General features: G+C 40.0%; 1 protein-coding gene across 1 annotated transcript; it reads right to left on the minus strand.

Moving 5' to 3' along the window:
• Positions 1-341: 341 nt before the first annotated feature.
• Positions 342-25,830, minus strand: Lyplal1 (lysophospholipase like 1). The gene is made up of 5 exons (XM_051186520.1): positions 25,684-25,830; positions 21,952-22,051; positions 11,497-11,666; positions 1,886-2,001; positions 342-1,196 (listed from the first exon to the last, which is right to left on the minus strand). Exons 1-5 carry the CDS (start codon positions 25,775-25,777, stop codon positions 954-956), a joined length of 723 nt encoding a protein of 240 aa, XP_051042477.1. The 5' UTR covers positions 25,778-25,830; the 3' UTR covers positions 342-953.

Below are 25,830 nucleotides of genomic sequence, written 5' to 3' on the forward strand. Positions count from 1 at the left end.
GTTCTTTCACATGCAGAACACACATTACACATGTGAGCACATGCACACATGTAAATATGTATGTACATGAAAGCAGAAGGGATGATTTGGGTAAGTGGATCAGTGGGAGGAGGTGCAGGAAGGTTTATGAGCAAAGTATAATAGTGTGTGTATGAAAATCATGGGAAGACCCATTATTTTGTATGCTCACTTTAAAATTCTTAAGAGATCTTACAGTGTTTATAACAACTTATCTAAAAAACAATGCCAGATATTGATCTCAATTAATTCTACCTTTAATAAGATTACACTACTCCTTATAGAACAAGATGTTTTGATAAGTAAATCTAAAAGTCAGTAAATTATTTAGTCATATTTTATTTATCATTATAATTTGACAGTAAATCACTTTTCACAAAGACAATCTAGAAATAAATGGGGGGGGGACCGATTCTTCACAAATGTGGGAAAATTCTCCAGTGTGGACTCTGTATCACCAAGAAAATGCAAATCAAATCTTTATTATAGAAATCAAACAGTATGGAAGTCAAACATTATGCAGCCACTAGAATGGCCAAATGAAAGGGCATCAGGGGCCACTAAAGACTGGAATGGAAAATGGTAAAACTACATTGAGAAACAGCTAGACAGTTTCAGGTAATGACATCACCCAGCCTCTCTATGGCGAAGGTGATCCTTACACCTTACAACAGCCCTACTTATGAGAGCCCCACACAGGAAGGAGCCCAAATCTGTGGTGAATGGACAAGCAAATACCAGTGTGTTCATGGCATCTATGCAGCCACAAAATAAACAGTTGGCATTTACAACATGATGATTCTCAAAACAGACATCATAAATTTCATTCATATAATACGGGAATGCTGGCTGTTTTACCACACTTAATTTTTGTGAGGATCAAATGAGAAAGAAATTGTTAGATGTAAGACACTAATCAATATGGCGATGAGGATTCATTCACTCTGCCCCTTAGTCCCTCCTGGCAGCTTTGTAAGAATCCAGGACTTCAGCCTCTCCAGCTCAGTTCTGTTCATGTCATGGTAAAGATTTGGAAGACTGTGAAACACTGTGTTCACTCCTAGAGCTCTCAGCTTTGAGTTTGTCTCTTCGCCCCAGGCATGAAGAACCAGCTCATCAGCAGTGCCGTGACACTGAAATAGCTCAGGGAGTCTGCTGCGCTCAGCTTGCTGAAGATCCTAAAGAAAGGCAGAGACAGTCAGCTGAGACAACCCATCAGAGAAGACCACTCCCAGTTTGCCACAGCTCCTGCGAGGGAAGGGGAAGAGGGAACGTCCGGAGGTGGCCCAGAGCGAGGAGTGCATGCATGCCAGTGGGCAGACCCCCATGATGGCTGTGTGGGTGTGTGCCCTATGTTTGCACCACTGAGGACTCTTCAGAGACTTCATAAGAAACTGAGTGAAACTCAAAGATAGACTTCTTTGGGGAGAGGAAGAGGGAGATGTACAGATCTGAGACTCAATAGAAGGGAAAGTCACATTCAAATCTCTGTTCAACTTTTGGGAATGGAGATAAAATGCCATTGTGTACAATAGTTGTAAGCCTCAATACTGTGTAAAGTATCAGCTTGATAATTTATTTCTGAGTAGATTCACAATAAGCAAGCCTGACAATAGCTTTCAACATTCTAGTGGAAGGGTTCATGTAATACTAAGCATACCCTTGCTATAACTGTCGTTTTCAAGGGGGGATTGGAAACATAGAGGCCTCCTGGAATCAACATGACTCATCTAGCCATGGATTCCAGGAACATTTAATCTATATTGACTAGTCACCTCATTTTATTCCTTAATTATCAATATTATTTTAGTTTCAACACGTCTTTGTTTCATGTTACATTTGTTTGTTTTTTAAATCTGGAACTTACCTTGTAAACAGCAGACTCTTTATTCAGAAAACTAGAAAGAGCAAATACTCCTGCCACATCTTGGTGTTTTCTATATGCTAAATGTATCGCCATGCAGCCTCCCATAGAAAATCCCCCTGAAGGAAACAACACACATGTTCATCAGACAAAGAAAAATACACATGGTCACATGGTACTTCAGTATAAGGCAGGCCAGTACAAACCTTTCACAAACATTATAAAGACATATGGAGATGTAAAGGAAATAGATCCCTAAAAAGAACATCAGTTTCTGTCCTAGTCACTGTTCTATTGCTCAAGAGACACCGTGACCATGGAAACTCTTATAAAAGAAAACATTTAATTGGAGAGCTGGCTTACAGTTTCAGAGGTTCATGGTGGGCAGGCAGACATGATGCTGGAGAAGGAGTTCTATACTCTGATCCTCAAGTAGAGGTGGGGCAGGGGAGATAGTGCCTGAGCCTAGTGTGGGCATTTGAAATCTTAAATCCCACCCCCAGTGGCACACTTCCTCTAACAAGGCCATGTCTACTCTGACAAGGTCACACCTCCTAATCCTTCTAATCCTTTCAAACAGTTCTGCTCCCTGGTGACTAAGCTTTCAAATATAGGTAGGGACCATTCTTATTCAAACCATCAGTCTTCTTCAGGTCTCAGAGAACAAATCTTGCTGTGAATAAATAATGCAAAGACATCAGTGGTAAAGAGATATATTACAAAAGGAGCCAGACTGAGGAGAGAAATTACATACATCAAGAAAATTGTTCATCATAATTCAAAATACAAGCCATACTGTGAATCTGACTTAGTTAAACTTCCAGTGTCTACTCGAGTTTGAGTTTTACTTATAGGAACCTTCACAGAACACCTACAGTTAATACCATGTTCCTCTCTGTATCACCCCCTGTGTTATGGGCTCCACCAATAGTCATAGTTCTGCTATGCCTGGTGACCTCTGCATTAGGAAGGATGATTAAAAACACTGGTGAGCTAGGTAAAGCATTTTTTGGAATATGATGTTATTTTGTAAACTGACAAGATAAATTAAAATGAACTTACCTATATGAGAAAAAACATTTATTTACTTAAGTGCTCCAAGGTCTGAGATAACTTTGCCAGCCCTTGGTTAAGATGTAGCCCAGGCTGGCTTGAACCTCATAATTCTCCTGTTTCAGTCTATAAGTATACAGTACTGTGCTAGCTGTTAGAAATCAGCAAATGAGAACACATGGAGACTATTTACAGGGATGCTGATGAGAAAACATTTGCCTCACAGATTAGAGATGGCATTCAGGGAAGTGCAGAGAGGCAAGGGATGCCATGTCTGTATGGTGGTCCTAGCCTTTAGCGAGAGTTGGAGGCATCTTGTTTGCATTCTATGAGAAATAATGAAAGCAAACCACACATTTACAGAGTTTAAAATTACACTTGGGTACACAATTCAGACTCCTAATTTTCAGCCTACTGCTTTACTTCACATAATAAAGTACAGCCCTAGTCCTCCTCAGAGACCGTCATGTGAACTTATAAGATTCTCCCTCCATGCATCAAGAAGACTGAGGCCTAAGAAAGCAGGTGGCCTGCTTAAAGGGGTGTCTGTAATTTTAGATGTAGAGTGAAGACTTTTGGGATCCCTGTCACAGAGCTTAATGTCCTTTCTCTCAGCCTTTGATATTTATTCAGAGGATTTCTATCTCTGGGAAAGGCAGCTGCTATTAATTAGGGCATAGGATTCAAATATATAAAAGTGGGTAGCTTGCAAAGTTTAGATTTCTCCTAAAAGGCACAATTTGTAAGTAATAACCATGCATGATAAGAATGGTTGTTATGCCTATAATTTTATTATTCCAGAAGAAATGGCAGGGCTCACCGGAAAGCACTGGAGTCTAGTGGTCTAGTGACTAGACCAGGGTGGATAGGAACCACCTCAAAGGATGACAGACCCATCTCTCTCCATACAAAGACAGTGGAGGAAGGTTCAGGAACAGCCTGACAATGGAGAGGATGCACACTTGAAGACTCTGTGCTTGCCTCTATGTGACCCTTGCCTGGATGGAACAGCCAGTGGGCTACAGCTGTATCTATGCAATGATGCACCCTCAATGAGCACCCTGTGGGCATGTAGAACTTGTTATGGACAAGTAAGCATCCCCAACTGCTGACTGTGTGCATATGCAGAGTGGAGACTCACCATGGTTATTTTCATTCAACTCTGCTGCAGTTGAGCTTTGGGCCTCTTTCTTCTGGAGTCTCTATGCAGTAGGTAACCTTAAGTGGGTCTGAAGTAAAATTCTCAATTTGATTTTCTGAAGATATACCAGTTCTCTAGATGTTGCACACCTCAAGAGGAAGAGACAGTTCTTCTCTCAGTTGTCGTTAACTGTCTGAGTGCTTACAACCTGCTCAGTGTCTCTGTCCCCCTGTGCATGTACTCTTTAGTTAGTTTATCTTTAAATACCCAGTCCAATCCAGTGTCTGGTTCATGAGGGCAATGGAATAGTTGGGTCTGTGTAACTGATGCCACATTGGTGGTATACCTCTATACTATTAGCTCAAAGGAGATGGAGGTAGGAGGATCTGAAGCTCATGGTCAACCTAGGCTACATGAGACCCTGTCTCAGAACCAACCAACCAAAAATGCCTGCTAATTTGCTATTTTAGAAAGTGATATTTTATAAGCCTCTCTTGATATTTTCTAACTTAAAATTTGGTACAAAGATTTTAGAGTGAAAATATGGGAATTTTCCTTCTAGTCTGCCTTTGACATGTTTCAGCTACATGTCTGAATAAATTCATTAAAATCCAAGACTTAATTTCCAGAAAAATTGGAGAGCTCAAGTAGATAGCTTTCTGAACCAACAGTGCATGGTTGGCTGGCTATGGTTGATATTTTGCTTGTAGGAATAAAGCCTGTCTGAAGGTCACAGGATGGAGCTTGCTACTAGCTAACCATAGAAGTCTGGAGGTCTGTACAGTAGACAGGAAGTGATGTAGCTGGGTGGAAACAGGATACAAGCTGGGAGAAACAGGAACTTGTTCTCTTGTCTTCTGAGACACTAGGAGATAAGGTGTGACTGTGGCTTGCTCCTTCTCTCTGATTTCTCAGCATTTTCCTCAATATCTGACTCCAGGTTTTTTAATTAATTTTTAGACCAATCAAGAACTCTATTTACAGTTGGCGATAAAACTTGAATCTTCAAAGGCTTTCAAATTTACATTTACCATAATAAATACACACATCCATTCTTCACTGAGGAGTAAAGATCAACATCTCTTGGAACAGAATTGCCATTTGCCTGCACCCTCATGGGGCAGGGTTGGGAATGCCCACCATTTTGACCTCTTCCTTTGTGCCTTACCCATTTATATAAACTGTAAAGCCAAACAAAATATTATCCCTGAGCTATGCCTCTGAAGAGAGAGAGAGAGAGACAGAGAGAGACAGAGAAAGAGAGACAGGGAGAGCAAGGAAGGGAGTGGGAGATGGAGAGGCAGAGATAAATACCCACATAGGGCAGGGGAAAAAACAGAGAAACAGAGACATAGGAAGATAACACACATACACACACACGGGGGGGGGGGAAGCGAGGGGGTAGGGAGAAGTAGAGAGACACACAGAGATATAGAGATGGGGGAGAGGAAGGGAGGGAGGGGGAGGCAGGGAGGGGGAAGTAACGAGGGAGGAGAGGAGGGAGAGGAGGAATCTGCAAGAAGTGTGAGGCTGAGGAGGAGAAGGAAGGAAGCAGGCCATGTTACTAGCAGGGTGATAATTCAAGCCATAGCAGGAGGTTTAACTGATCCTCCATAGCAAGGCAATAGTCTTTCACAGAAGGAACCATAATAAATCATTCTAGAAACTGTTCCTAGCATTTAATTTCTTGCTGGAATTTATTAAGTGGATCTTTATTAAACATAAAACTCAAAAGCCAGACATTGTGTATGTGGCCACTTCTGCTACTGACACTTTAATAAAGTCTTCAATAAAGAGCATAACGACTTAGCATCCACCAGAGAAGAAAGAGCTCCCTACCTTGAAACAGGGCTAGACACGTAGGGGTGCTTCATAAATAGTCACTGAATAAATGAAGTTAATGTAAACTGAAGCTTGGAAAAGATACTTCTGCAAGGAGGCAAATATATCATCAGGAAATGTCACTTTCTGGCAATTTAATTTGATATGATAATAAAGCTTTAGAAAAAACTATCTGTGGTTGAAGCTGGGAATGGTAGTGTTTCTAAGTTATTGAAGCACTCAGGAGGAGAAGGCAAGAGGACCATTTGGGGTCAACCTGAACAACACAACATCTTACAAAATAAGGAAATTTGGAGTGAATGATTAGTGTGCTCTTCCCTGAGCATTCACAATTTGTCTCCTTAAAAATATTAATCCCAGACCACTAACAAAATCTCATCACATATGTCTGATTTCAAGTGTGCTCATACCATGAATTAGACATTTGGGAACCACAGCTATTTTGGTGAGTAATTCAGCACTAAGCATTATGGGTGAAGTTCAAGCATGGCCATGACTGAAGATGGATCTGTCTTCTATACACACCAGGACTACAGAATGGTTCTTTTCTGAGAAACTCAAGAGCTTGAGTTACATTTTCTCAAACACTGCTCATGGTTACTTCAAGGACAGCTAATGTGATAGAGAAACTAAACCTCAAACTGTATTTAATTGCTAGTAGTCTAAACTTGAATTTAAAGAGCCACAGTCGTTGGTGGCAGCTGTCCTTAGACAACAATGATCATCTGAGTGTACCAGATAAAACAACTTTTTAAAATCCAATCAGCTAAAGGAATTAATTCATAAAAGAAAATCTAAGGCTAAGATAAATATCATCAAAAATAAAATGTAAATGGAACAAACTAATATGCCAAAACACATTTTAAAGTGATTATAAAACCATTAGACAAGGCACATTAAGCACCTTCTACATTTCATTTTTATTATGTAGGAACTCTAGTGACTTTGTATGGCTTCAGTGTCTTTTGAAGAGACTAGCCTGAGACAGGAAAAAAAGAAATGGGAAAGGGGGATGGAGCTGCGGGGGAAGAGATGAGAAGAAAAAAGGAGAGAAAAGAAAAGAAATAAAGATTTGCTAGAGGCACCGAGCTCCTGTTTCTGTCCATCACAACGGAGAACATGTGCATATTGCAATCTTACCAAGATCCCATGTTAGGTCCCTAACCCACTTACAGTCCTGTGAGGTAATCATAGCTCCCGACTTGCTGGCTTTGACAACACTGTCACCCCTAGCATGGGGCATTAAGAAAAGGAACTTTGTATATTTTCCCTCAGAGAAGAAAACTGAACACAATGGACCAGTTATATGAGTCAATCTTTCATCTAGGACTCTAAACTCCAGCCCATAATATACTACTCAGTAAGCAGAAAGAAAATAGTAAATTCATAGTATTAATGGTTATAGTGGACGTTTATAGTTGCTGGTGAAGTATTTAAAGTAGTAAGAGGTAACAATTTAACATATACTTAAGTCTAACAAGCTGAATAAAACATGTTAAAAATAATAAACCTGGGTTTATGAACTCCTTATATAAAATAAAACAGAAACAATCTATTAAAAAAGTCTATACTGGGAAAATTAATGTATTCTATCTCAATGCAAATTCCTGTGGACAAAAACACGAAGTTAGCTATCAAGGGAACATATTGAAAAAAAAAGGGGTAATAAAATCCACCACTATTCCAAATTCCAAATTTCAGTCCCTCTATTTCATTTACATGGTACTCTAGTACTCTTCAAACATGCAAAAAGGTTCCACCGGTCTGGGAATCGACAACTCCCAGTTACCATGCTTAATTCTTTATTCCCTCTCCTATCAAGCTGCCCAGCTACAGCATTTCTACTCTTTTATGCAAGAGTGTTAGCACACTAGTCCCAACCAAGCCTGTGGAGGCCTACTGAGCATTGCTGAAAGAATCCTGAGTTGTTTTTAATTAGTGAAAACACACTGATTTGTAGGATATAGAAAACAGTGCCATCATCCCAAATGTTAGCTCCAGGCAGGGCAGGACCTGAGGGTTCAGAAAATGGTGTTGCTAAGCTGCATCCTGTGAATTTCACATGCCCCCTTTTTACTTTTATCTTAACTTCTATTATAATGTTGATAGATTAACAAATGTCCATTCTGTAAAGTGTTTCCTCTATAGATAAAGGAGATGGAGGAAGCCAGTTCTGAAAGTGTTAGTACCTAGGCCTCTTGAGCAAGTTTTTAAATTTCGTTTTAACAGTTGAACCCATCCATATTGTATCTCATGTGGATTCCTTGTGTGAGACATATTTCCATGGGATTTCAAAACATAAACAAGTTGAGATCTAAATTTAAAATGAACATATACTTACTGAGTACCTTCTATGTGTAGACAGGGAATTTGATGGCTATGTAACCCAGGTTTATGAATGGACCATGACTAACTACCTTAATGGAGTCCTTCATGATAGTGTGTAGGTTGTCCATGTGACGGAAGTGTGGTCCTATAAACACTCACTTCTCCCTACTGACAAATTTGGATCATACACTCATAGTACACAAATTCTGGTGTCAGATTCTATACATCTTAGATCAAAATTGAACCTAAATTATACCAATAGTCTCTCTTAACAAGTTGTCACCACCTAGTGGCCATGAATGGATTCTATCATGGCAGAAAGTTCTTGACTAAATTAAAGGGCTTGGGTTCTAGGTTCTTTCTGTGTCACCCAAAATCTATGAAGTATAGACCCTTCATTTATGTGATGAAAATATTATATCCTAACTTTCTAATTGCAAGGCTCAATGGGACAGCTGTATAAGGAAGAAAAGCTTATGATTTCAACATCTTTCAAACAGAAGACTGATATGAAATGGCTGCTATGAGGCGTGTGTCAACTAACAGGAGAGTGTTACCATCATCTCCAGTGCACACTGATGAGCCAAATGTCAGCTAACGGGAGAGTCACCATCATCTCCAGGCTTTCCCAGCATAAGAGTGCACACTGGATCCTCTCACTCTCCATTTTTATTTCTCTTCTTAAGTAAAACACACAGAAGTCCATGGAGTAAATCTAAGAGGTATGCACTGGCTATGATATGTGCTCATATTTTACACATGGGTATGGCACAATGTGTAGGAAAGCCAGAACACAGTCCAATCCTCACACAGTTAAGTTTCCTCACTGTACTGGGTCTAGCATAGCTTCTACCAGGAACTATCTGATTAACTTTCAGGAAGTAACTGGAAAGTTAATAATTGCATACTTGTATTTCTTCTAAGTGTTATCATAAACTTTATAGATTCATGTGGTGTGTAAAAAATGCAAAAAAACATGTAAATGAACATTGTCTTATATTCTTAATGCAGCCAATGAGGATTCACAAATGTCTCCAGATACCAGTCTTCAACTGACCTACCTGTGTATCAGGTGTGCACCCCTAGCGAAACTCTCCCTAGTTCTTCCTGTCCCTGGTTCTTCCTGTACAACAGAAGCCTGTTAATGCTTTCTATTAAGAGAACAACATGAGTTCTTTGCATAAAGCTTGGAAAATGCATTCTTCATGGCCTGCTCTATAGTCAGCTACACTCTCCTTTGGAACCATCTTATCTCTGCCTTTTCCACATCTCAGAGTCAATGTACTGTGCCATGAGTCTCCTTATCTATTATGTTTGCCTTCCTGCTGTCCTAGTGACCTTTACATGCCATCTCCATGGCATGGCTAGTGTCTTTGTTAAGTGAGTGTTTCATCACATCACCTGTTCTCTGTGTATATTTTGATGACGCTAAGGTGCATGTTAAAATACCACTTCATGAGAAAATGTGATGGGCTCATTGCTTTCTTCCCCAGGCAGGTTTCTCTGTTAATTTACCAAATGTGACACCTGTTTTGCAATCAGCTGGAGGGCTATCTTTCCTAGGAAGAGTTCCTTAACCCTTAAGATCTATTTTTTCTCTCCATACTATCTGTCCCACATAGTCTGATCATTTCTCCAACAATATTTCTTACGTTAGAATGTTTGACTTCAGCTTCTATTCAATTGGAGTTTTTGAGTAATATTAATACTCCAACACTTAAATTTTATGAACAACTTAGGCATAAGAGTCAGTCTAAATACCATTCCAGTATAAGACAGACTTCCTGTGGCAGATCACTTACAGTACCAAAAAAAAAAAAAAAGCCAAGAAAAAGGAAAAGATTACTGAGTTTAACACAATAAAATAACACCAATCAAAATAAGACATAGGGAAAGGATGTATTATCACCTGTACCACATCTGAGGTAGTATTCTTTACCAAGTTCAAAAGTTGTACATATACTCTCTGAGACAAGGTTCCATTTGCACACTTTCTCTCACAGTAAGTCAGAACTTTGGTCATTATACCATAGAAAGAATAAGCAAACCATTTTATACATATCACTTTCCTTTCATTTTCTTTAAACATCAAAGTTTTCCTACTTTGCAACTACTTGCTTTGATAATATAACTTTCAGTTTTTACTATGGCCTCTCTCTCTCTCTCTCTCTCTCTCTCTCTCTCTCTAACACACACGCACACACACACACACACACACACACACACACACAAGTGAATGCATAGATTTCAGCAGTTGGTATATACTCTAACAGACACATTAGAGTAAAGCTAGCAGAAAGATATTTTGCAGTAATTTGTGTTAAAATGATCACTGATGAGTGAAAAGGATAGGCCTTGGTAACTCACTGAACAGTTCAATACTTCTGTGAGCACCAAGGAACTTCATAGCACTAAAATGTACTTCAACCCAGTCTCTAGAAGATTTCTGAGTATAATTTGATGCTATTTAGCACACATTTAATTTACATTCTAATTTCATCATCAAATACAGCTGATTACAAGTTCATACAACCAAAACATTCTGTACCACTGGCATTCTACACATCTTATATTGCATTTGTATGTATTAAATAGAAATTTTGCTACCTAATGTATTTGATGAGTTCAGCCAAAGAAGAATTCAATACATAATCTAGACAAAGCTTTAAATGCCCTTAGGATCAGGGTTCACTGTGCCAAGAATAACACAAGTTCTCAATGTTTTAGTCTTGTGATATTCACTCAAAAGACTTCATGCCCATTAACTGGACAACACATTCTCACCATGTACCTTATTTCAATCAGGGTAAGAATTATATTCATAAGACTCCAGCTACATAAATGAAAAAATAATTTTAATTGCAACAGATAATCTCAATTAAAAATTAAAGTAGAAAATTATTTGCCACATAAAAACTGGCGAATTAGCTAGGTAGGGCATAAAGGTCTGTTCCTATGACCCAGGTGGAAGCAGGAGAATTGGGAGTTGGAGGTCAGTCTTGGCTGTATGGCAATGCCTTGTCTAAAGCAAACAAGGCAAAAGAGAGTTACTATTAAAAATGAAATCAACGCAAGTTTCATGAGCTGTTGTTTATGACGCTAATATTTCTGAAAGCTGCACATGCAGCATATCCAAAACTGTGAATGTGTCAAGCAATATTCACGTACTTGTAAACAATGTTACAAATGTAACTCAGAGAATTTAATTAGACAAAAGTGAAATGCTCCACCAATGTTCTAAAGACCTCACCTATCAATATCCTGTTCTTCTGGATGCCATTTTTTACTTCGTCATCAATCAGCTCAGTAAGCACTTGGCACATCCCATCAATTGACTCAAGGTGTTCTGGGCAGTCATTAGATATTTTAAATCTGTCAAACCACACATTGGAGAGTCCTCCCTTCATAGGAGTATATGGCCTGTTTAAAACAAACAAACAAACAAACAAACAAACAACAACAAAGTGATATTAAAATTTCTAAAGAGTTAATATATTATTTTTGCTGAATTTTGTATTAAAGAATTTGTGTGCAAAATGCCCGATATATACTACAGTAACATTCTTATATTTATTCCATTAACATTTCCTAATGCTGGTTCACCATCTTTAGTTAACTAATTATTACAGTTATTTACTTCAGGGAGGTATGCCATGGGCAATGTGGAGGTCAGACTACAATTGGCAAATGTTGGTTCTCTCTTGAAGGTTCCAGGTGTAGAAAGAACATGGTGCTAAAGTGGTAAGCACCCTTACCCTCTGAGCCATCTCACAGCCCATTAATTACCTATTTTTAGGATGTATGACAATTACATTGCTATGGATATTAGCCCATTTGTGTACATTAATGTTATGCAATGAACTTCCAGTTTTATATACATACTTGTGCACATTCCAAATAGCTATAAACCAATAACAATGTTGTTAATGGTTTCGGGTCTAAGCTCTGTGTCAGCAGAGGTAAATACAAGCAGAATGAAGGCAATTTTGGAGACGCTGTGCTGTGCAGGGGCAGCTCTGCTAAAACATGGAGGAGGAAGGGCTGCCTAGGATAAGGGACAGGAGGTTTGACCAGAGGCGCTGCCCATTCCCTGGCAAGCTCTCATTTTCTTCCTTAATAGCAAAATACATGGTTCTGTTTATATGTGAGACTGCCACAGATGAGCTAGTCAGCAACACAGTCCCATTATGACTGAAAAGCATCTCTACCAATCACAGAGACTCTCCTCATTGCTGGCTACTCATTCCTACCTCTTCTACTTAGTTTCTCAGACTCAGCTACACACTCATTTTCCAAGCCACACAGATAAAACTCAATGTGTAACTTAGAAAAGCAAAAGATGGGGACTGAAGGAGCCAGCTGGCACCTGACCAACTTCATTGTGCTTCTCTTTTGAAACCGTAAGGGAGAGGGTAGCATCACCAATGGCCTCCCCAGTGTCTGCTAGGTGGCTTGTGGTGCTGAGGGACAGGTACATGCCGCCATTTTTCCCTGTGATGGCACTACTGAAAACAAAGGGACATTTGATCTGAGACACACCCATTCTCCCCTGATGATTTGGTACCTGGATTCTAGCCCCTGTGGACAGAGTGACATTAAACATACATATTTGCTGTGGATTATGCTCATTGTTAAATAAAGCTGATTGGACAATAGCTGGGCAGGAGGAGAGTGAGCATGAGAGCCAGACTAAGAGAACTCTGAGAGTCAGAGTCCCCAGTAAACATAGAGGAGCAAGATGAGCATGTTGTACTGAGAAAAGATAGCAATCCAAGTAGCTAAAACACTGATAAGAATTATGGGTTAATTTAAGTGTAAGAGTTAGCTAGTAGCAAGCCTGAGCTATACCTGAACATTTGTAAGTAATGTAAACATCTGTGTGGTGATTTGGGAAGGGGCTGCTGGGTATTTGCGACCGAGTGGCTCCAGGACAGGCAACGCCCATTTACATATATTTGATACAGATGCATGTTTTTAATGTAGTGGGACTATTATTCTAATGGAATTGAGACCAAGAATCATATTGCTGGATTGGAAGGTGCAGTTTTTACCTTAACACATCAGAGCTGCTTCCATAAAAGTGGTAAAAATCCACCTTTCTACCACAAGGAAGACTAACTACCTTTCCCCACAGCATCTTTGGCAGAAACAGTTACTGGTGGAGGTACTGGGTATGAACATGTTCTCACTTGAATGTATCAACTAAGTCATAAAATAAAACTTTATTGGGTTAACAGATAGAATCCTGCTCAGTTTTAACTTCAGGTTTCAAATGCTCTGGACATGGGGACCCCATCTCATGGTCACAGGGACCATTCCTTCCCCAAGACATGTTGTTTCCCCCCCATCCCAGATCCTTTCAGACAATTCAGATGCAGCTCCCTCCACCCACGCCACACTGGGTGTCACCACCAGTGCTGATTAACTTTGCCAATTCTAAGTCATCACAGCATCAACGGGAATGCTGATTGATAACATTCTTCCATCAGGGATTAAAGCTATCCTCATTAATTTAGAAGAACACTTGTATATTACTGACAAAGACTTACCTTCTGTCCTCAAGTGTGGTCTTTTCTAAATGTTCTTTGCATAGTCATGTGTATTTATAGTATCTTTTAAATTGTCTTATAATTTAATTAGAATACCATGACATCATTATATAAAGTATCCCTTTTTACCAGATAAAAGAATTCCACACTTGAAAGCATTTGAAATGTCTTCCTTTAAAAGTTCAGTTTCTGGTTTTCCTGATACAAGTGTTTCTTTTTTTTTTTTTCCCCTTGAATCCCAGGGGGCCTTGCAGAAGACAGTCATATCCAGCAAAGCCTTATCTAAGATAAACTTGGGAAACTTTTTCCTACATGGTATGACTCAAGCTCAGATTCACTTTTTTCTAATATGGACAGGTAGAGAGAGAGAGAGAGAGAGAGAGAGAGAGAGAGAGAGAGAGAGAGAGAGAGAGAGAGGATAATGAGAGAAAGGAGGCACCATTCTTAGACATGTGGAAAGCCCTAATACCGAAGGCTTCACTATATATAGTGAAGGACTGCTTGCTTAATCTGCTAGAAAAGTACTAATCCTGTACCATGCTGGGGAAAATCAAGAACATCATTGCTCAAACAACCTTTGGCACCCTGTACTTCTGCAAAGGTGGACTCCCCTACTGATCTGTGCATTTATTAGTGGGTGTTTCCTCACCCCTCCTCCTACCACTATCATGATAGATGTCATACTACAGTACACATCCATGGTTCTTTATTTAGTAAAGAAGCAAATAATTCTTTCTTTAAAAAAATCTCCTGGGATTTTAATTAATATGCATTACTATCTGAGATTAATGTTGTAAGAGAAAACCTCGGGACGAGGGTAGACTTCTATAGACTGAGCCCTCCAGGTTTCTCTCCCACTGCCTTCTACCCAGGCCCTGAGTTGTGGTGATATTTTGTTTGTGCTTTAACAAATAGAGCTTGCCTGAAGATCAGAGTGCAGAGCTAGCCACTACTTAGCCATAGAAGCCAGGCAGTGGTGGCATACACCTTTAATCCCAGCACTCTGGAGACAAACACAGACAGATCTCTGTGAGTTCAAGGCTACCCTGGGCTATACAAGACTTATTCAGTCTAAAAGAGAAACAGGCAAGTGGTGGTGGCTCACACCTTTAATCCCAGCGCTAGGGAGGTGTAGACAGGAGTGATATGGCTGGACAGAGAGAGGAATATAAGGCGGGAGGAGACAGGAGCTCATTGCATTCAGTCTGAGGATTCCTAGAGACAGCACTGCCCATTCTGTCTGAGTAGAGGTAAGAGTAGTAGCTGGCTGCTCGGCTTCTCTGATCTTTCAGCATTTACCCCTACAACTGACTCCAGGTTTTTATTATTGAGATGAATTAGAATTTGTGCTACACTCAGTAGCTGCAGGGAAGATAAAACCTCACAGCAGCTCAGCTCAGCTCCTCTCTCACCTGACTGCAAAAGCTGCTCTGCTCAGGGTGGACAGCTCAGGTACAATAAGGCAGAAATCATCCAAGCCTTCCTCCTCCCAGAGGCCCTCTCAAGGTTAACCCTGACTCCACTTCAAATGAAGGCAGGTGCTTTTAGAGTCCTTGTCATGCACTGTGAGGTCCCAGGTTCACCAGGATGGCCACTGATGTGGCACCGCCCTCACTCTGAAGCCCCAGTCAGACTGTCACCCCGTGAACCACTTCGGCTCCCCTCTCCGTTTCCCTCTGCTATTTCTCTAACTGTTTATTTGTCTGTCTAAGCACTTAAACAAGGGTGATATCATAGGCTAAAATGTGAATCATTCTGGGAACTCAGCCATTAATGGGAAAAAATGACACTCACTCTATTCATTCCCCTCTGACAATGCCTAATTTAATTAATTAGATAGATATGCCACTGAGATACAGCACAATGTAAACCCAATTTACTCACCAGTAGGGTGTAGGTCTCTCATTTCTCTAAGAAAAATATTAAGATTTTTTTGTTCAAAAGGAATCATTAGGATAATTTAATGGGATGAAAAGACTTCAGAACTATTTTTCTTTTGCTAAGAAAACAATCAAGAGTACATAAATCTCCAAGATGTTAGACTAACCTTTAAATAAAGCATAAAAGATTGTTTTTTAAACAGCTAAAAGGCCCTGGCACATGTGTTATATTCATTCACTTTCTTCCTCAAATAAATCACTTTATTAGCTGGTATAAAAGCAGCTCAGACATTACCACAATAAACAAATATGTTCAGGAAAAAGCATCTGTGTGGCTCCTAAATCAATCAATCAATCGACCCATTACACACTGGTAAAGTATTAGCCCAGAATAAATGTCCAAAGCTTCCTTCCTTCCTTCCTTCTTTCTTTCTTTCTTTCTTTCTTTCTTTCTTTCTTTCTTTCTTTCTTTCTTTATTTCTTTCTTTCTTTCTTTCTTCCTTTCTTAATAAAAAGGCATTCAGCTGAATACCCATTTTTATTTTGGTCTGTACTCCCCTAAAACTGCAGAAACCAAAAGATCATCTGTGGCCTTTCAGATAGAACCTGGCTCCAGTCCTTCTTGGTCCTGGTTTCACAATTTCCCCCAGCATGCTCTAGGGTCGAGTCACTTGAACCAGCTCAGCTGTGACCAAGGAACCCATAGCATCTGGCCTCCCTTTCCCTGAATGCCATTCCTGTCTTTCTATGCTGAGCTCCCCCTGGCTGAGTCTCAAGTCAAATGTCACCTTCTCAAAGGATTCTCTTGCACTCTACAGTGTTGCCTCTTTTCTGCCAGGCAGGCTCTGTCTCATTACCTTGACAGTCTTGAAGGCATTCTTCATTATTTGAAATTGGAATTGTGTGCCTTTCTTGCTCGGCCTGTACATGAATAGTTGACCTCTGGTCTCCACGTGAGCCTGCATGCAGATGCATGTGCACGCCCCTTCTATGTGGACTACCCATATGAAAACGTAAAAGTATAAATACATAAAATAGTAAGTATCTGAATCTGCTTTAGAGTCCACATTGACTGCAGGTGCTAAGCACTCCCTTTGGGTGGGGAAATTGTCTGAGTAATGTGTAGAGGCAGACAAACATCTGAGGAGTTTCAGAAGTTTTCAAATCTCCAAGAGAATTTATACCAGAAAAATTATAAATGGACTATAAAACATTTTACTTTTAAAATGGAAATTCTGTTATTAAAACTATGAAAACATATGGTTGTAAACACAGTTAAAATATGCCACAAAAATAAAAATATTTATTGGGTACTTCCAATTAAAGAGTTCAAATTAACATAATGAAAAAATACTATTCTATTTTTCCATTTTAGTTAACGCAGCAAACTATTGTTGACTTTTATTTAATATACTCCTGCTTAGGCCATTTATTAAAGGAAAAGGGGTACTTAACAGACAAAAGGGTAATTCACAATTTAGTGAAAATACAATGATATGCCATTATAGACTACATCGAGCAAACATAATAAACCACTGATCCCTCTTAGGTTCTTTGTGTCATTTATTACTATGAAAAACAAAATTATAACCTTGCTTGAAGGTGTTCTCAACAAGGGGAAAGGGAAAGGGACCTCTGTAATTTGAAGTTCTAAAATTCAGTTAAAGTGTAAATATTTACTCTAAAATGGGGGAAAGGGCTGTGATTTATATTGAGCCTTACCACAATCAGGGGAAAAAGAGTCACCCTGACAGAATTTATGCAAAGCCATAAAGTCCCAGGGAGAATCTACAGACTAGGATCATATAGGATATTTTATCTGATGGCAACAGGATAAAATTAGAAGTTAGCTGTACAGCTGCGATATCCCTTAATTCATAGAAATCACTAAACAGACTTCTAAATGTCTTCCTGGTTATGTAGGTCCAGGGATTACATTTTTTTTTTTTTTTTTTTTTTTTTTGCTTCCAGTCAGAACAGTAACCAGGCAAGCCCTTCCACAGAGTGACTGACATCTGCCAAGAGGCAAAGGCCTACACTCTTTATTTGCCTTCTGCGTGAGCTCTGTGCCTGTTAACTTCTTTGTTCTCTGAGGATATCTCCTCTGGGAACTGAGCCTCCAGGCTACCACACAGGTTAGGACTCCAAATGGTGGGCTGGGGAGATGTGCATATCGTCCAACTACGAGGATCTGAGGTCAGCAACAAAATGAAGGCCAGGAGTGTTGGCACTTGTCCCTAACCCTAGTGCTGGGCTTTGGGAGGAGATGTGAAAGGGGCAGCTAGATCGTTGCAGTCTGCTGGCCTGCCAGTCTCGTCAAATTGGTAAGTTCCGGGTTTGGTAAGAGAGACTGTCTCATAAAACAAGGTGGAGAGCAATAGTGAAAGAAAAAGGAATTCAACCTCTGGCCTCCAGGGGCACATGCATCAACATGCACACGCATACACACCACATGCATCAGCATGCACACACACACACACATACACACCACATGCATCAACATGTACACACATATACACATCACATGCATCAACATGCACACACACATACACACACTCAACAAATACACATAGAATAAACTCCAAATGGCGAAGCCCAGTACAGGGGTCACAATGCAGAGGCTGCAGGAAAGCCCCAGCTAATATCCAGAATCAACTGCCAGCTATGTGAGTAAGCCTTCAGATGAAGGGTCCAGTCCCCAGATGACAAATAAGCCACACCCAGCCTTCAAGCTTTCCAAGGAGAAGCCCCAAAAACAACAGAATTGGGATTGAGTCACCATTATTGTGCCCTTTCTGAGTTCCTAACCTACAAAATTTGTGACCATAATAAAAGTGTTGCTTGGGGGTGATTTGTTACACAAAAATTATACAGGGAATATGAAGGTGATAGAAAATTTTCCAATATAAATAAAACAGAAAAAAAAAAACATGGTGAGATTTGGCTAGAGTAATGATAAAATGATTGCTCTAATATAAACAGGAGGGAAAAAATTAACTGATATAAATGAAAAGTAAGAGAGAAAATGGTGCTGGGTGTGAACACTCAGGAGACAAAAAAGACACAATGATCATGAGTTCTAGGCCAGCCTAGGCTACATAGCGAGACTCTGTGTCCAATCAAATAAAGAAAAGAGCCAAACCTAAATTGGTCCTTAAAAACAAAATTTCATCAACTAGTAACTCTTGATAGGACAAAACATACATATACACACAATAATAATAATAATAATGATAATGATAATGACAACAACTAGCTATTACTATCAGAACAAATAAAATAAATTTGTCATTTATTTAATTTAATCATTAAAAATAAGTATCATGAGGTCAGTGGCAAATTCCACCAAATCACTGACACTGACTTGAAAATACATAGAAAATCTGAAAACCTTGGTTCTACAAAAGAAAATAAATTTATTGCCAACAACTCACAAGAAAACTTCAAGTTCAGGTGACTTCTCTAAGTACTATCAAACACTTAAAGAAGACCTAATACAAACCTAGAGAGACAAACACTCTTCCAAACACCCACAAATGACACACAGTGCATGTGTAGATATGTAAATATGAAATACTATCAGTTTAAAGTTTGAACAACACCAACTAGAATTCATGTTACAATTGATAGTATATGAGTCAAGAGACGACAATCATTAAATTCTTAGCAAGAAATAAAAAATTAAATTCTTAGAAGAATCACGTCTGGAATGTCTCATTTCATCACCTCTGTTTACAATTAGCCTAAAACACACCAGCCCTCAGGGTTTTCAAGAAATATCGGCATTCCTTTCCAACTGCACCTACCCTAAAAACCAATGACAACCATCTCTTTGCATCAACCCATCAACTGGTATCTGTTGGCACTTCCAAACCGCTAAGCTTAGTTATATTAAAATAATAACTTTTGAATATTCTATTTTACACTCTCACTTTTGTTCCATAACTGCTCCATTCTATTGACTAGAAAAGGAAGTGTTTCTTGGTGAATATAAGAAGTTTCCTGAAATGGTATCTTGAAATTCGCAGGCAAGTGGATGGCACTTGAAGAAACCATCCTGAATGAGGTAACCCAGTCACAAAAAGAGGAACACAGTATGTACTCACTCATATATGGATTTTAGACCTAGATCAAATGATCACCAGCCTATAATTCACACCACCAGAGGAACTAGGATACAAGGTGTATTCTAAGAGATTCATATAAAGTCCTTCATAGAACCAGGAAGGGACAAGTCCCCCAGAGCACAGGGGAAGTGGGGGGCAGCGAATGGAGAGAGAAGAGAGAAGTAGGAGAAAACGAGGGGGAGGAGAGGAAAACACATCTGACTAGGAAGATTTAGTCTGGTTAGGAATAGAAGACAGGAGAGAGAGAGAGAGAGAGAGAGAGAGAGAGAGAGAGAGACAGAGAGACAGAGAGACAGAGAGACAGAGAGAGACAGAGAGAGACAGAGAGAGAGAGAAAACATAAAAGAGGGTTTGAAGATATTGGTTTGAAGATAAAATTGAACACAAAGAAAGGTCTAGAGAACTTATAAGACTGCCACCAACTAACAATTTGAGCTTCCGTGGAAAGGCTACCATAAATACCCTTCCCGGAGAGTGAGATCAATAACTAACTTATCCATGGAGCCCTCGACTAATGCCTGTTGGAAACAGGAACAAAAACCCATACATAAACACTGAGTCGAACTAGAACCCAGATGAAGATGGAGAGGACAAGACCAGGTGGCAGAAACACATAGAGACAGCTTACCTGAACAAGGAGGAGTTAAAGGGCCACCAGACAGATAGCTAGGAAGCCAGCATGGGACTGACTCAGGTCCCCCTGAATATGGATCTCAGCCAGAAGGACTGAGCAGTCTAAGGGACCTCAGACAGTGGAGCCAGGATGTATCCCTGGTGCACAAAAGGACCTTGGGAACAGATCCCCCATGGAGGGATAACTGCCTTAATCTAGAGACAGGAGAGAAGCCCTAGTCCCTACTTCACATGACCTGTCAGATCTACATGACCCCAACTGGATGGCATTCCCCTACATATGGAATTGAGGTGGGGGGGATGGGAAGGGAGGGTGGCTAGGGTGCATGTGAGAGGGCAGAGTGGGTAAAAGGAGGGAGGGAGGGAGAGTGAACTGGGATAGACATCTAAAATAATAAATTAAATAAAAAAAAAATGCTTTGACTCCAAAACTTAAGTTCAAGGACAAGTTACTGGGGAAAAGGATTTCTATTTTTGTTTCCACAGAAAATGAAAAGATGTGGATTCCTTCCAGACTAATGTGGTTTGATCAAGCCAGACCACTTGAAACAGAGTACCAGGTGATCCTACATTCAAAACAGCTGGACAAAGCAGCCTTACAGACTACAGCCAGGATTTCTGAATCTTCTTAGAATCCCCCATGACAGCACCCCTTACCAGCAGGAAGTAGTTTGGAAAGAACGACTCCCAAATTCCCAAATATTGTCTATAAATGTTTGTTTTCATTTAAATGGACTTGGTTATATAAAATAAATAAATAAATAAGTTTCCTGAAATCCAGGTTCATTTTTTTATGAATAAAAAGTTGACAGAAAAATGAGTTTAGCACTTTTTTGTAACTACAAAGCATGTGGGGGGGTTGGAATAAGAACAGATTATGAAAGACCAAATTGGGTTGTATAACACAACGCAATATTTGTTTATGCAAAAATAAGCTTGAGGGTAATTATTTAATATTTATAAAAAGCTGTTCATGTCTTGAAAATGATTCTACTCTCATGATTATGAACTCAATTAGATGCACCTACAGATTTCCATTCTAAACATTAAATAGGCCCTTGCCTCATGTTTATCCTGGTTTACTAATTCAAAGAGCTTCACAGTATTTAGTGTCCTTTGAAGTTTGGAAAGAATGTTATAAAACTCTTTGCCAGAGATTACAAACCTGGGTTTAACTAAATTATCAGAAAAACTATCTTGGCAGAAGTTATTAAGTTTGCTTTTGGGGTGTATGATGTAAAAGGGGGCACCTAAAAGATGAGCACTGTGCAGGCTCACAGGAAGCAGACAGTGGGCTTCGAAGGAGTCATCCGTCAATGTGTGTCCCACAGAGAAAAGGCTCACCAGGAAAGCATGAGCAACGAGCCCACAGTCCATGCATTTTTACAGGTGGGAGTTGAGGACCCTAATTTAAAATATCTTAAATGAAGAGTCAAAGTTAAAAACATCTTGCTGGCACATATATATATCTCATGCCATGGAGTTCTACTGACAAGTGAAATTAAGTGTTGCATACCTGGAGGGAGCCGTTGGATAAATAATCTTTATGTGCTGGAATGTTAAGTCTTGGGATAGCACGTTCTTGATCCACTGTCTTAGTCCTTGGCCAGAATCACCTGAAAAATTACAAAGTTCACGATCAAATAAACACTGTCATAGTACAGTGCATTTCAAAGAGATCTGTACCTCTCAGGACACTTGAAGGCTGCAATAGGGAACATGGAAAATCTCCATGTGCCTAAAAGAGCTGTTTAGATTTATCAGACAGAATTAGTTGACCAAGCATGAACAGTAGAAATAATCATTATTATATACCTGAATGTATTGTTTAACAGTTAGAATACCAAATTTAGGTTTGATTTCCAGTTTTCCTCATTTGTAATAGATATAATAAATTCTTCTAGAGAAGAATTCTTTCTATATGTTTTCTAACACTATTAACTTCCCATCTACACTTTTTAAAATGTCAGTGTGATTTACACCATTATAGCTGGTATGACCTAATACAATTTTCTTGATAAAAACAAGTCTTGAGGATGGGGGGGATGGGAGGTAAGGTATTTATTCTACTTCAAGTTTAAACTAAAAAATACAGATTTTAATTGTGCTGACATATGTATATAATGCAACAACATGATTATATACTACTCAAGACCAAAAAAAAAAAAAAAAAAGTAAGAATTAATGTATGTCTATGAGGATGGAGACAGAAAAAGAATAAGTGTGTCTTATATTACTAAAGAGAAAATGTTGAAGTTAAAGTTCACTACTTTAATTTTTTATTCCTCTTTCTGTCCCTGTCTCTGGTGTGTGTGTGTAAAACTCTGCAGGGTCATGTAAATGTGCAAAAGTCAGAAGACATCAGGTGCCCTGCTATATAACTTTCTGCCTTGCCCATTGACACAGGAACTCTCTCTGAACCTGGAGCTTGTAGTTTTTCGCTTGTTTACTTTTTGTTTTCACTAGGTTGGCTCTTCAGCAAGTCCCAGAGACCCTCCTGTCTCCCCCAGTGATGGGGGTGCAGGCATATGCAGCAATTCCCAGTTTTTTCCTGAGTGCTGGAAATACAAATCCGGGTTCTAGTGTTTGCCCACACATTCTTACGCATGGAGTCATCTCCTTAGCCCCACTTTAAAATTGTAATTAATCAATTCATTAAGACATCAATTTCAAAAGTATCTACTGAATAACCATTCATGGGCAACACTCTTCACACCATCATGTCAGTGGTAAAACAGAACATTGTGACAAACAGGCATCATCCAGTGACCAAAGACAAACATGAGAAGCAACAGTAACCATTGAGAAGGACCCACTTGGTGCCATTAGTATTTGTTACATTCAGAATGGACCCACCAACAGGTTGCAGAACAATTGGGCTACAATGTAAACTCACTGTCAAGCTTCATTTTGCTTTATCCACTAATTGTTTTTATGTCCCCTACAAATGCTCTGACATATGCAGGGTATCTGCATATGTGGAGTGGCTAGAAGCTTTGAGCTGAAATCTACAGGATGAGAAGTGAAATACTACAACAAAGGATATCAGAGGCAAAGGAAAGCAAGCCTTGACACCCAAGAAATCCAGAGCCTGGTGACATCCAAACTCAGACAAACACAAAATGGCCTTTAGGCGATCGCAGGTATAATGAATGCCACTGAAGGGAGACACGTCTAGGGGAGAAAATACTAAAAGCAACCCAGTGTGGGAGACTGAAGCAAGCAAACAACACTATCATTTATCTTATTCATGCTAAAAAAAAAAAAAAAAAAAAAAAGGTTTTTTTTTTTGGCATTTTAGAAGTAGAAAAGAGTTCTAATATACTTGGGGCATATTCCTTTATATTTTTCTACAGCTGTTATACAACCCAGGACACCTGCATAGGGTAATGAACACAGTGAGCTGGGCCCTCCTACATCAATCAACAATCAAGACCACTCATTGTAGACACAGCCACAGGTCATTTTCTCAGTTGAGATTCTCTTTCTCCAGGGGATTCCTGGTTCAAGATGACAATAAAAACTAACAGGACAGGCCTATTCCGAATAGAGCTTTTTATACCTTGATGGAGATTTAATTATATAAGAATAATATGCCTTCACATCTGGAAGAATTATTTAGATGAGTTCTTTTTCCAATGTACAAAGGAAAGTTTTATACACACACACACACACACACACCACTGTGTAAAATAAACACAGAGTGGATGACTAATTTCAGACATGCATTATAAGTAATAAAAATGTCAGTGATTTGAAATTGAAAAATAGGAAGCATTAAGCAAAGTGGTACAGAGGAAGGAGGAGGAGAAGGAGAAGAAAAGAAGGAGAAGGAAGAGGAGGAGGAGGAGAAGGAGGAGGAGGAGGAAGAGGAGAAGAAGAAGAAGAAGAAGAAGAAGAAGAAGAAGAAGAAGAAGAAGAAGAAGAAGAAGAAGAAGAAATTCTAGTTTTTTCCAAAGACATCGAATTAATTATGAGAAGTAATTACTATGTGGGAATTCTGCATGTCCATCACTGGATGCCCCTGGAGTCCTGAATAACCACGGTTCAGCTTGTTTTAAGCCTAAGTCATCAGCCATGTTTTTCCCTTCACACATGCTCAACCCTTGTCTTGTTTCCAAAGTGATACATCATAGTTCGGGGTTCCCCTTCCCCTGACTATTAATTCCGAGTGCGGCATTCGTATTCACATCCCGGCTTCACCAACACTCACAGAGACAGCAAATAAACTTTTCCAGCCCAGTTTTCAAAATGATGAGAACATCTCACATTGTTGCTAACACTGTTTCCAGTCCCTTGTGTGTGTTCTAGTCGCTCTACCCTTTTAAGCCTACACGTGTCTCAGCTCAAACACGTTCTTGGAAAACTCTGACAAGTCCTTCAGTTGCAAATGCCTTACTAATGTCCAACCACATTTTTCCCCCTTTCCTTACTATTCATTTGGCAGTAGCTCAGGCACCATCTTGTGATCCCCTCTCCACTGGTGACTGGAATTAATTGAATTGTTTTTGTTTTTAAATTTAGGTAGGCCCCCTGAGGACACCGGCTGGATCTCATTTCTTTAAAAAAAAAAAAAAAAAAAAAAAAAAATCTTTCTTTCCTGGGAACTTACCCTGGGCCAGCCAAGCACTGTGGATGTGGATGCAAGGATTAAAACAAGGGTTCTTATTCTTTCTCTAGGGGCACTCCCTGGATGGAGATGACTTTGTACTTACCTTAGATATTTAATGACACAGGGCAAAAAGGGAAATCAGGGAGGAGGGACATGAAAACGGACAGGTGGGGAGCACATGGGTGGCGCACCGTGGAGGTGCTAAACAGAAAGGACACAGGAGGCTGTAAATATGATCCAAGCTCACCGTGAAGACCACTCTGATACTGAAAGGCAAGAGAAAGGCTTATGACCAGCTCCAGGGGCCATGGGGGGTGGTATATGTCAGAACACTGGTGGTCGACACTGATTCGTGTGCCTGGAAGCTCATACAGCCACGTGGTGTGCCTGAACTACGGGGTAAGAACTGCCCTGATGACCATGCTGTGGTTGGAGGGAGTCAAGGACACCAGCGAAGGAAGCGAGATGAAGACACTGACTGCCACAGAGGAAGAGGACACCCTCCCGGGAGGTGGCAGTCTCCCTCCCGACCCTGGGCGCAGGCGGCCTCTAGCACTATGGAGCTCTGGGGGACGGAGGACAGGGTGCGCCCACAGCGGCTGCACGCGCGCCGGAGACCGCCAGACAGCAATGCACCTGAGCCGTGCAGGAAGATCAGCGAGGCACTGTGTCTGCTGGCCGGGGACACCACACATTGCCGCAAGTGAACAGCGCTGGGGTAGAAAGCCATGGCGGAACCAAGGAGCCTAGTCGCGCGACCACGCCTCTCTACGTCGCGGGACC

This window comes from Phodopus roborovskii, unplaced genomic scaffold (genome assembly GCF_943737965.1).
Source record: "Phodopus roborovskii unplaced genomic scaffold, PHOROB, whole genome shotgun sequence".
Taxonomy (NCBI): domain Eukaryota; kingdom Metazoa; phylum Chordata; class Mammalia; order Rodentia; family Cricetidae; genus Phodopus; species Phodopus roborovskii.

Excerpts from the sequence above, each read along its gene's own strand:
- Lyplal1 (XM_051186520.1), bottom strand. The coding sequence starts at position 25,777 with ATGGCTTTCTACCCCAGCGCTGTTCACTTGCGGCAATGTGTGGTGTCC. Across the intron at positions 2,002-11,496 it reads GAAGAACAGGATATTGATAG|GGGGATTTTCTATGGGAGGC; the intron begins GTGAGGTCTTTA and ends TGTTTCCTTCAG. Across the intron at positions 1,197-1,885 it reads AAGAGTCTGCTGTTTACAAG|GATCTTCAGCAAGCTGAGCG; the intron begins GTAAGTTCCAGA and ends GCCTTTCTTTAG.